Raw genomic sequence first — 12,413 nt, forward strand, 5'->3', positions numbered from 1 at the left:
ACAAGCCCAGATACTAACCTTTTCCGAGGACCACTTGTCATGGGAATGCTCTGCAAATGTGTTAGCAATGTACTCAAGTTTTTCAGGAAGAGAGATACTAGTAGAGGACAAAAAGACACATTAAGATTCTGTCAGATTATTACATGGCTTGGTTGAATGTTGGATTCTGATTGGTCAATCACGTTATTCTGCAGTCTGTTATTCTGCTTGTCTGTTACTCCTGGATACTGAGCACAGCAGTAGCCTGCTGTGCTCAGTATTGTTGCTCAGTATTGTTTGCAATAATCCAATCACAACACCTGTGGCAACTGCAGAGTCTAACAGACTAGTTTATTTTGTAGAAGCAATGGAATCTTTTTAAATCAATACAAAAAAAAAAATACTCAAATGATTCTTCTGATTCCGATTGATTGATATATCAACCACACAAACCCTAGCAGCCCTAATCTGGGGGGAGAACATTCAGTGACAATAGAAGATTTTGGGCAAACAGATGTGGTGTAAACTGGGACAAAAGGAGGGGGCCGGCATTACGGCATAGTACATACTGTAGACACCTGGGAGTTACCAGTCAACATAGGGTTTAAGTGGTTAAGTAGCTATGGGACCTGTCATTGACTCATTATTGAGAAATAAACTCTGTCAGGTTAATTTCTCAACAATGACCGCTGTTCATCATTCCCTTACTTATTATACGTATTGATGTTCAAGTTATTCCACTCTCCAACAGCTTACACACTGTAATTGTGTGAATGGTTTTGATCCAGCGTATAGGGAATTATGTGACCGACTGTGTATTTTTGTGACTTTAATTGTGAAAGTTTGTAATGTTTTGCAATGCATTAAACCTAACGTTGTAATACATTAAACAAATTGCGTTAATCAAATTGCATTAATCATTTCATAATTAGAATCATGAATTCTTTATCAATTTGGTTACCAAATTACAAGGGTGTTTTTGTGCAAAACTGCAAATCAAACTTTTCAAGAACATGATGTGAAAATACCACAACAATGATACACAGAAAATGAAAGAAATTGAAAATATATTCGAATTTGACCCTTTTCCATCACAAGTTACATCATAGTGAATAGGTCTGCTCTAACCACTCACTTGGCAGTGTTGATGGGTTTGGGGTCAAAGTTGCCTTGCGCATCCACTGACACATGCTCCTCCATGGTGGCACTGGTGTCCACAAAGTCAGGTGGCACGGCCCCAGCGATGGCACACAGGCATAACATGGCCATCCTAAAAAGTTCAGGATCATATTTCTACAGGAGACAGGAGGAGTCACAAATGAAGAGATCGGTTACAACTGAACTTGCAGCACACTTGTTCATTCTCACTATATTTGCTCTGCAATCCTCAAAGAGGTTCAAAAGTGGACACGTGTGATTGAGCATGAGATGGTACGGGGAGCACAAGCAAGAGAGAGACAGAGTTAGAGAAGGGGCGATGATGTGCAGCCTGAGAGTCAGAAAACGTTGCAGCGCGAGGAGCGATTTGTCATCTGTTGATAAATAACTCATCTTCTATGGGGCCTCGCTTCAGCGGCAACATTCATAATGCTTTCGTCGCGCCCTCACTCCAACATGCTCAGACTACTGAAAAGATGTGCTCCTGTGAGGGAAGTGCTGAAGCGGTGAGACTCATGGGCCTCTGACAAAACAAATATACAAAGACACAGCACTGAACCTTGAAAAATACACAGGGAGAGAGCAAGAGACCACTGGCCGTCTGAGTAAATTAGATTTATCATGGGAGAGAGATTTGGGAGACCCTTCTGTTGCCTTGTCGGAGAAAGAGTGAGATGAGACAGAATGAGACAGAGAGAGAGAGTGAGAGTGTTGCAGATCAAATCAATCATTCTGGGCATGGTTACCTTCTGCGACAGGGAGTCGAAGATTCCCCAGAAGAGCTTCTTGGTGAGGAGAAGCTCCTCCTCAGAGGCTATGCCATCGCTCCCCTGACCGTTGGGCAGGCAGTAGTACTTCCAGCTCTTCTCGTAGTGGTTGGTCAGCAGCTACGGTGAGACACATTGACACCAGGACTCAGATTCATGTTCATGTAGCATATATATATATATATATATATATATATATATATATATATATATAGTATGTAGTATTTATTGAAACATAAAAAAACATAAAATGCCAAGGGGTGAGGTGAGTACATCAAAGACTGGATAATATTTTGACTTTTCGCCAAATCTCAGAGTCGCAAGTGGCAGAAGCATACGGATGAACTAATAATACTAAATAGTACTATCAACTACCGTTATGCCACACCAACTACTAGGGCTGGGCAATACTGTGTCAATTGGGTGTTACTGTTGATCACTTAAACGCTATTTACACTTTGTTGTATGACATTGCCAATCAAAAAGCTCACAACGCAGTTTTTCTATTTTCACTATTTTTGAGTGATGCAACCACTCCAAGGAACAGCAATGTCTGTGACCTGTGACTATGTTTGTGCGTGACTCATGTGTGACTCATGAGTACCAGTAAGGGCGCTGTTGTGCCAGAGACAGAGAAATAGTATTGCACTGTTGCCTGCTAATGAGAGAGAGAGGTGGGGGGATTTGCACCACTCAGTTCACACAGGTGTGATTTTTTTAAATAGTGTGGGGGGGGGGTGGGAGTGGGAGTGTGCGTGTGCACGTGTGTGTAGTCTGTGTACTGTAGGAGGAGGGTGCTTGGGTGGGTGGGGGACAGGTTGCTCATGACATTTACCTCCAAAGTGCACCAGACAGGAGATGGTCTAAATCAGTATTTTGGGTTGTGTCCAAAGTGCTCTGGGAGGAGATGCCATATATCAGTATTTCAGGGGTGTGTGTGCAGTGTGCACCTGTCAGACATGCAGGCCGGATTGGAAGATGAGTGGGATGTGAAATAGAAATTGAAACAGTGGGTGTAGCGCTGTTCTTTTTCTTTTTTTCAATGTATTTTTATTGAGGCTCTGTTCTGATTGCTTGTTCCAATTATAGTCTCAACTCTGTCTCATAAATCAGTTCACTGGACATGGGGAGCACACTTGGGGTCAGAGCAGAAGTCCCATGATTTGGGCCTGTGGATTTCAAGACTTTGGCATTAATAGTGGTTGTTCTTCATGAATCAAACGCGCGCATATCCTGGCAAGAAACACTGGTTCCTAACAGCCAGCAATCGAGGCGAAAACTGTCAATGAAATTGTGCACAAATCTGTCGTGAAACGATGTAGCATCACCTGCCATAATGAGACTATCGTGAACCAATCAAAATCAAATAAACTACTCCTCTGGCAAGGAGAGGAGGAATATCTCTACTACATCAAGCTATAGCACATACTGTACACAAGCAGAGGAGAGGAATATCTCTGCTACATCAAGCTATAGCACATACACAAGCATGCACACACACACACACACACGCGCATAGCCAGGGCAGTGTTGCGACCTGGCTATGCAGGTGCTATATGGATGACAACTTTATATCAGACAGAGATACTCACTTTGAGGGGCACCACACAGTACTCAACCAGCTGGGGGACATCAAACACCAGGCGCCTCACAAGCTGTTGCATCATGGAGGGACGCATGTGCCTGCAGAGCACATGTACATCATTCTAATGTAGCAGTGGTTCTCAAACTTTACAACCACTGTAATATAACAATTTATATCACATGTATCAAGACAACATAATAATGAACATTATGAAACATCGGGCAGAAACTTCGTAGCTCCATATTTCAATTTGTTATGTTGTTGTTTTTTTTGTAAATTAATGGCCTACTTCGTCTTACAAGAGTGTCGTCCAAAGGTAGTGAAAATAGCTGAACTACAAGCTTGCAAAAACACAAAAATAACTGTGAGAGCTCCATTCCCAATCAGACTGAGCTTGGCAGTCATCCTTACATGCAGATAGCCAGCAGGCATTCTTCTATGGAGTCCCGCTGTGCCTTGGTGAGCGAGCGGCCTTTGGACAGCCGGTAGATGGTCTGCAGGGTGGAGTCAATCAGTGCAGCGTAGTGCTCGGTGCCGGCGAAGAGGTGAGCACAGCGGGTCAGCAAAGGCAACATGGCAGTGCCGATGTACCTGTTCATGGCCAGGGCCGTCTCTGTGGTGCTCAACAACTCCTGTGGAAGGGAGAAGCAAACTGATGTTTTACACAGCGAAGGTCTAAGTGTAAATTACATTCTGAGAGTGTAGTGTAATAACGGTCTGTGCTGCAGACATCTTAATGGCCCGCTGTCGCCACTACAGAAAACGGTGAAACAATGCAATGTGCCAATGTCATGCACATTTTCTTTTAAACTAATTCAATTTGTACAATTGGCATTTGTATTTCAACAGCCAATCAATTTCAACAGCTGATCTGTTGTTTTGCTGTGTGGTACATATCTGTGTAAACTACAGTATGAGTCCCAGGCCGCAGAGATCAATATTAACAGGATGTGTGGACCTGAGCCAGAAAGCTCTCCATCTACCAGTCAATCTTCGTTCCCATTCTCACCTACAGTATGATCATGACATGTCGGTCAGGATAGGATATAGGATAGATAGCCGAGTGCTTAAGGCACGTACCATACAGCTTGGCGGCGAGTCTTAGTTCGATACTCGAGCCCGGCCTACCTTTGCCGCATATCACCCCATATGCCCGCTCCCTGTTTCCTGTCAAATTTCACTGCCTTTTCTTGCCTTAGAATAGACCCAAAAATATCTTTTGAATAAACTTTAGAAAAAACGACAAACAAGGTCACAGGGACAAGCAGACATCATTTGTTTTCTCAGGATAAGGATCGTAGCTCTGTCATCCATGAGGGACTCAGAGTAGAGCCACCGTTCCTTTATGTGGAAAGGAGCCAGTTGCGGTCGTTGAGACACCAAGTACGGAGGTCTCCTGGGCACCTCCCTAGGGCGGTGTTCGGCACACCTTCAGCTAGAAGGAGACCACGGGAAACAAGGGGCACGTGCGTGCGTGCGTGCGTGCGTGCGTGCGTGCGTGCGTGCGTGACCCCTCCCTCATAACGTTGATCTCTATGAAGCTGACTAATGAGCCAGGAATGCTTATCAGGAAGAAGGCATGCTGGGTCAGGACTAGGTGCGTCCTCACCGTGTCCATAGATGCAGACTGAAGGAGGTCAGGCAGGAAGCCGACCTCCAGCATGTGCAGCAGAAAGGCCTGGTCCTCGATGCCGTACACACGGTCCAGGAAGAGCACCATGGGGCCCTTGTGCTCCGGACAGAAGCTAGCTGACATGTCCGGCTCTGTCACCGTGCCATCTGTACAAGAGGAAGAGGAGAGAAGGACGAGGGTGAGGCTTATTACCAATTTTATACTGAAACATTCACAGGGGACGTCCATGTTATTAACCACTTAAACCCTATACTTCATTGGGAGCTTGTAGATCTGCTACAGTATTCACACCAAATGTTCACCCCCAGAATAAAAAGCAGTACAAAGAGAGCAGTGGGAAAAAAGACAGAGAAAGTTAAGTTTAAGAAACCTAAAATATAGCAGTTATGGATAGAATATTTCCAGACATACTTGTTCTTGTTTACTTTTCTCGTCGGTAAAAACGATTGCTATTGTAATAGCCTTACACCGGGGCTCCACCGGGCGCGTCAGCGTCGCGTCTCCGTCACCGTCAGGGAATGTTCCCTTTTTAATCAATGAATGGTGGCTCCACTGCCCGCGTTGCGTTACGTTGCGTGTCTGCATTAAATTTGCCCCGGTTCGTTTTTTGACGCACGCGACGGAGACGCAACGCGTCCGGTGGAGCCCCGGCGTTACAGGTGGGTGTGGACTGATCACAAAACAGGGGAGCGAGGAAGCGAGACATGTGAAGAGAAAGTTATTCAAAACACAATAAGCTGAGGAAACATTATGGGGCAGGAGGAGTGCACCAGTGCAGACAGTATAGACCTGTAAGAAACATGTCTGTTTTCTAATTAGAATATTTCATGGAGAAAATTGGATCCGGGGGAAGGTTGACTGGGTTTCTGCCAAGTACTGGTTTAAGTGCTGTTCCGGATGGTGTTTTCAGTTAAGCCAATGACTAACATTATTTTCTTTTAGATGAAGTAGAAATTGGAAAGTACCTTGTAGGAGTGAAAAAACACCCACTCCCCCGAAACCCAGAGATACATTTATAAACAAACCTGAATAACGTGGTGACCAGCCACAACAATTTAAATGTATATCTCTCAACAATAAGGCAAAGACTCCCAAACAAAAGTGGAAGAATATGCCTCGCCAAGTTTCAGTCCTCTCTGCATGTATTACCCGGAGACCACCAGGGGTCTATAATAGGACCCCTCCTTTTTTCCCTCTAGAGTCTAGACCAAATCTCTTTGCAGTAGTCAGGTCTACTGCTATTTTCACTGAAGCCCAAGTGCTAAAATATTATAAATAATATTTTCAGCTAACCCTAAAACTGAATCATACCTTTATTGATGGTGGGCATTTGTGGGGGTATGCTGATGATGCCCACCAGGTCAGTAGTGGGGACCAGGGAACGCAGGATGGCACGAATACGCAGCGCTTCTCCTTTACCCTTGTTGATGAGCTGAGGAAGAATGACACAAACAGAAAGATCGATCCTTAAGGGACTTTATTCGGGTCACCATAAGTCTACGGTTACACTCTAGAGATCCCCCTTTACATAGAGTGCAATGTAACAATGTAATGATGTGCTATCGAGGATGAGCACCTGTGTGAAAATCTAGTTTAGATGTCATGCAGAAGAGAGGAAGTTGATGAGAATTCTGGCTATCTGGAACCATCCGCTCGCCACTCTGCACATTATTAAATTGCCGCTGTCGTGCAGAAACCTTTATTTATTTATTTTTCATACATTTATGGCGTTTTATATTTTGTCATAATGACAGTGTCGCCTAGAAATTACCATGCCTGAAGAAGGTCATCAGTGACCAAAACGTTGCTTCTACTTTAAATAAATCTGCTCCTGTACCGTGCAGTTCGGCAGCGTATTCTGTTTCTTCTTTCTTTGTCTTATTTTCTTTTGTGCCTAGGGAGCCAGCTTGAAAGTGTTTAAGTCTGTCTGTGGGTTTTATAGATATTAAACCAATTAAAGTATTAGCAAGAGATTGTGACTAAATAATTGGTTCACAGGTTCTTTTTTCCATTTCCTGAAAAGTAACAGTTTGGGCCATGGTTTCAACTGACACCATTATCTTCTCTCCTTCCTGTATGACTTCCACGTACTGTGGATTGGATTAAGTCTATTGTACTATTTATTCTTCTCTTTTTATTTTTTTAAATGTTGTATTGCCTCCAGTATTATCATTATCATCTTGTTGGCAGGTAATTGTTGTTGCTATCACAGTCTTGCAGGAAATGCCACACCAACATTTCACTGCCTGTACCTGTATGAGTGATTGACAAATTAACCTGCTCTTGATACTTGAATCAGTGCTTAACCCATTTTGGGTTATAATTTAGCTATTGAAAAATAGCAGATCTACAAGCTCATAGCGCGCCACCGAGTGGCGCGCTATGAACTTGTAGGTCTGCTATTTTTGAAAAATCGTTAAAATGTGCCTCAAATCTTTCAGAAAATTGTCATGATTTAGAAAACCTTTTTTTTTTAAATTTCGACGTCAGGCCTAAATGGGTTATTTGTGACTCACATGCTGCTCTGGGGCACAGCGACCCAGCAGGTCGATGAGAGCAGAGTAGAAGGACATGATGGCATTGCCCATGTGAATCACCTCGCCCTCCTCTTCAGACCTGAAACAGTATACGAGAGGAACAGACAACTCATTCTTTCTGACTGGTATTTGAAAAACAGTGCATATAATACGTGTGCCACTCGGAAATAAAATGTGATCCAGTTTAACCAGGGTTCAATTTGTAAAAAAATAAATGTCCCTAAAATAGGGACTCCGGTTTAATGTGCTTAACATACATGTTTATAATAAGCACATGTTGAACATAAATATCTGATATGTTCAATATATTGTACAAATATTGAACATATAAGACATTTAAGAAAATGCTTGCATTTAATTCAGGGGGGTATCAGAAGCAAAGGCATGGACCCCCTCAAATTACACCCTGGTGTTATCTACAGAGATACTTCAGGTAATAATGACCATCTCTACTTCTTCTTTGTCGGAATGTGCAGCTGATTAAATGGTTCGATTAAAGATTTATTAGCTTGTAGTAGATTTCTTTGAATGTGTGAGGTGGAAAACTCTGAGACAGCATTTACAGTAGGCCCTGTGGTGTTAGAACTCTCTATGAAAGCAATTAGTGGGAGTACAGCAGTAACTCCACCACTGTGCCTATATATCTAAGAAACTGCTGATGCTGGTAGAGCTGGAGAATGGCTTGTATTCATATTGACATTTTCAGCATTTAAGGGTATAATACTAATTACAGTATATCACAAAGAATGGTCTGGTGGACGTGACTCACTTTAGGTTTAGAAACAATATAGAAGGAAAGTACAAATACTTAGTACTGATTTACTTAAGTACAGTTTCCAGGTATTTGTACTTTGGAGTATTTATTATACTTGGTCGCATGATGAATAGCACAAAAAAGGCTCACAAGGCATCGCATTTAGATGTAATAATGTTATAATGATGTAAAAAATGTATAATGACATGCCCAAAATAGGGACACCAGGTTCAAAGTGGTTAATGGATGCATACCTTCCCAACATCAAGGGCTGAGTTTCCCAATGGAAATATGCATAGTGAGTGGGCGTGTGGTTCTTAGGGGCACTGTGAGCTAGATATTCCGTGCATAGATCTGCCACGTAACTTTCCTTATAAGGCACTGAAATGAAGTGTGGCCTACCAGGGCGGCCTGAGGCTTACATTTACCTTGTCGACATGAAGGTGTATATATATATATATATATATATATATATATATATGGCAATTGAATTTCTTTGATGCTGAAGTAGGCCCAAACATGTTTGTTTAATTTCGAAGTGTTTATATTTAAATTAGATGAAGACAGTCACCATTTGTCACCATGGAGAGAGAGAGAGAGAGAGAGAGAGAGAGAGAGGGAGAGGGAGAGAGAGAGAGAGGGAGAGAGAGGAGAGAGAGAGAGAGAGAGAGGAGAGGGAGATTATGGTGAGTGGTGGTGTTTAAATATATATGAATTTCGAAATTAAACAAAGATTCGGGTGGTTCATGTTTGCGTAATGTGGCGCGCCTTTCCAAAAAAATAGACATACATGCCATTAATACACTGTGCCATGGCTGTCGAGAGCTTGTAGATCTGTTATTTTGGCCGCGGTCGAAACAGCAGCAAAATGAAGACAGCGCATGGAGTTATAATTAGCCGAATTTTGAAATCTAGATGATGCTGAGATACAAATATTAATTTAATTACGACATTTTTATATTTAAATGAGATGAAGAAAGTCACCACTGTCCACATCACACCTATCTCTGCGAATGGTTTTACTACTGCCACAGATTACAGGTGTGCGGTAGACTATAAAGGCTTTAGGGAAACGGCTTTGCTTCTACAGTATACATTTATTCATGCGGGAGGCCTTACGTGCAATGAGGACACGTATGGCTGTGCTCTAGTCTATGTACAGTATGTCTATATGTCTATGCTGTCGTGTTTCCTAAAATGGGCATAGTGCCTGATTGGCTGCACGGCAGCCAGCAGCCGACAGGCTCTTTGGGAAACTCAGCCAAGACTGGTTCAACCTAAATGTCAATAACGCATAGAAAATGATCCTGTGGTGTATCCATTGCTGCGTATCATACTCGACAGACATAACATAGGAAGACAAGAGAAGGAGACTTGATTGTACTGTACTTTTGATACAGTGGGCTAAATTAACAGAGAAAATAAAAAATATTGCCTGTAAACAGTTTTAAATCTAGAAGTTAAACTGGACAAAATTATTTTGAAGTCATTTTGTCAGCAGTAACCATCAAAAGAACAGAATTATTCATCAGGTATAAACAGAAGGCAGTCAAGCTAGAATTGTTGTGGCTCAGAACTTTGAGTTCTGAACCACGAAGTGATGCGAGACAACTATAATGAGGCTGTTGCCTTGTTTGCAATGCATAAATCAATATCATTATATTTGTTCATCTTGTGATAAAAGTGAATTGCCTTGAATAATTTGAACCAACTAACTTCCTACACTGCCAGCAACCTGCGAGCAACCTTTACCCAGAGTCAGGCCGACCCTGAGCCGGTTGTGAGACTCGTGATGCACCGCCACAGAGAAATTGAGAGAAATGTGTTTTTTCAGCAAATCTACCTACTGTAGTAACAATTCTACCCAATGATATTATCTTAAACCACTGAAAAGACCATTGAACGTAATATAGCGTCTTTGGCAGTGAAGCATCCAATCACAAGCATCAATGCACGGACGCGCACACACACACTCAGTTTAAAGTGTATAATCAATAAGGTCCTACCCGGTATTGACCGTGCTGGGTACAGTGGGTAGGTCGAGGGCAGGGTTCTCAGAGATTTTAATGGCCTCCAGCATGGCGGCCAGCAGACCCTGGCCCCCCTCGCCTCTCAGCGCCGGGCCAAAACACTCGGGACGGCGGATGAGCAGCTTCACCACCACGTTGGAGTTCTCCTCCACGCTCTCACCTGGAAGTCAAGTTCATTCATGCAGCGTGCCAGTTGAAAGTACAGATACACACTTAGAATGAACGCGTAGTACAGACAATACACAGATGGATTGAAAAGAATAATTTATGCACAAAGGGCACGCACATGCACACGCACACACAGTCACACACACACACACACACACACACACACACACACACGCGCGCTGATGATTTTGAACAGTTATACGAAAAAACTTGTACTTAAAATGTATTCTTAGACAGAGCTTTGTTGATCCAGAAGGAAACTCAGTTGTCACAGCACAGTGGTGGAAAGTAGTGTATGTACAATTTTGAGGTAGTTTTGTTGAAAATGTATATATTCTTTTATATTTCTACTTCACTACCTCACAGGGCCAAACTTGTGCTTTTTACTCTACTCCAATATTTGACAACTTTAGTTACTAGTTTGTAGATTTGTTTTCATTTGTATATTTTTACAAAAATAATCTGTGCATTTGTTATTACTTCGGCTATTAGAAAATAACCGATCTACAAGCTCAGAACGCGTCGCACCACAACACGTTGTGACCTTGTATATCTGCTATTATGCGAAAAGGTTTGTGTGAGTACTTTTACTGTTTTCATTCCAATACTCTTTTTTAACGTTTACTCAATACAATTTTGAAATCAGGACTTTTACTCGCTACTTTTACTAAAGAAAAAGAAATAGAGTACATCTTCCACCACTGTCACAGCATTAGCAAATACTATAGTTCGAACCCGGGCTCCCCCAGAGTCACTGTCAAAGTGTCCTTGAGCAAGACACTGAACCCCTAATGAATTGCTCCCGATGTGCTGTTTGGTGCCTTGCATGGTTTCCGCTGCCATCGGTGTATGAATGGGTGAATGTAATGCACCATTTATTTACCATTTACTATACAGCATGCATTTATCTTATACACACCATTGCTGAAGACGGTGAATCGCAGGAAAGACAGGTAGCGCTCTCCCTCTATGGGATTCCAGCCCAAGTCTGGGTAACCCTTTGCAACAAGCATAGCACAGCTCTGTAGACCACAACCTGCCAGGTATCTCACCACCTAAACGCACGCACGCACGCACGCACGCACGCACGCACGCACGCACGCACGCACGCACGCGCACACGCACACGCACACGCACACACACACACACACACACACACACACACACACACACACAATTCCACGCAGTAAAATCCTCAGTGTTAAATGTATCAATTTGTGACACAGGGTTACAGATGTAACCAAATGGATTCATTACACCATCACAGTAAAAATAACACTGAGGATTTCACAGTACAGGAGGACCACACAGGCAGTGCTTATTCTGCCCTTGGGCATTGCAATGGTCCACTCTGTCATTTCTCTGCCAGTGTCAAAAGTGACAGCTCGAAAGCACGTTGCTGAGCTAGCTTATTCAACTTGTCTGGAAACGGCCATTTTTCATTGCGATGAGCTGTCTTATGCCTATTCTAAATTATATTCACTGTAACTCAAATGGTTTTTTTTAATACTGTATACGACGTGTGACAAAGAGTCTATTCATTATACCAGTGCCCAGACTATTTTCAGGGTCTAATACCAACATGAGATATCAACCATTTGAACACTGTCCAGTATTATACAGTGAAATCCATAGTGTAAATATAACTCTGAAAGTGTAAAAAACACTTTCAGAGTTCTATCAAAACTGACGATTTTACTGTGTAATATGGATGCATCAGCACTCACGCACACACACATGCACAGTTTGCACACACGCACACACAAAATATTATATAATATATTTCTTAATTTGTTCAACAT

General features: G+C 42.5%; 1 protein-coding gene across 1 annotated transcript in view; it reads right to left on the reverse strand.

The window, feature by feature from the left end:
* ryr3 (ryanodine receptor 3) overlaps positions 1-12,413 on the reverse strand; it is a 181,780-nt gene that overhangs the window by 51,784 nt on the left and 117,583 nt on the right. The window contains exons 44-53 of the mRNA XM_079525534.1: positions 11,531-11,666; positions 10,420-10,603; positions 7,639-7,738; positions 6,434-6,554; positions 5,099-5,268; positions 3,901-4,121; positions 3,497-3,587; positions 1,884-2,024; positions 1,115-1,272; positions 19-97 (exon numbers count right to left, since the gene is read on the reverse strand). Coding sequence (XP_079381660.1) covers positions 19-97; positions 1,115-1,272; positions 1,884-2,024; positions 3,497-3,587; positions 3,901-4,121; positions 5,099-5,268; positions 6,434-6,554; positions 7,639-7,738; positions 10,420-10,603; positions 11,531-11,666 — 1,401 coding nt within the window. The remainder of the gene's footprint in view (positions 1-18; positions 98-1,114; positions 1,273-1,883; positions 2,025-3,496; positions 3,588-3,900; positions 4,122-5,098; positions 5,269-6,433; positions 6,555-7,638; positions 7,739-10,419; positions 10,604-11,530; positions 11,667-12,413) is intronic.

The sequence above is a fragment of the Electrona antarctica genome (assembly GCF_951216825.1).
Source record: "Electrona antarctica genome assembly, chromosome: 17".
In the NCBI taxonomy this organism is placed as follows: domain Eukaryota; kingdom Metazoa; phylum Chordata; class Actinopteri; order Myctophiformes; family Myctophidae; genus Electrona; species Electrona antarctica.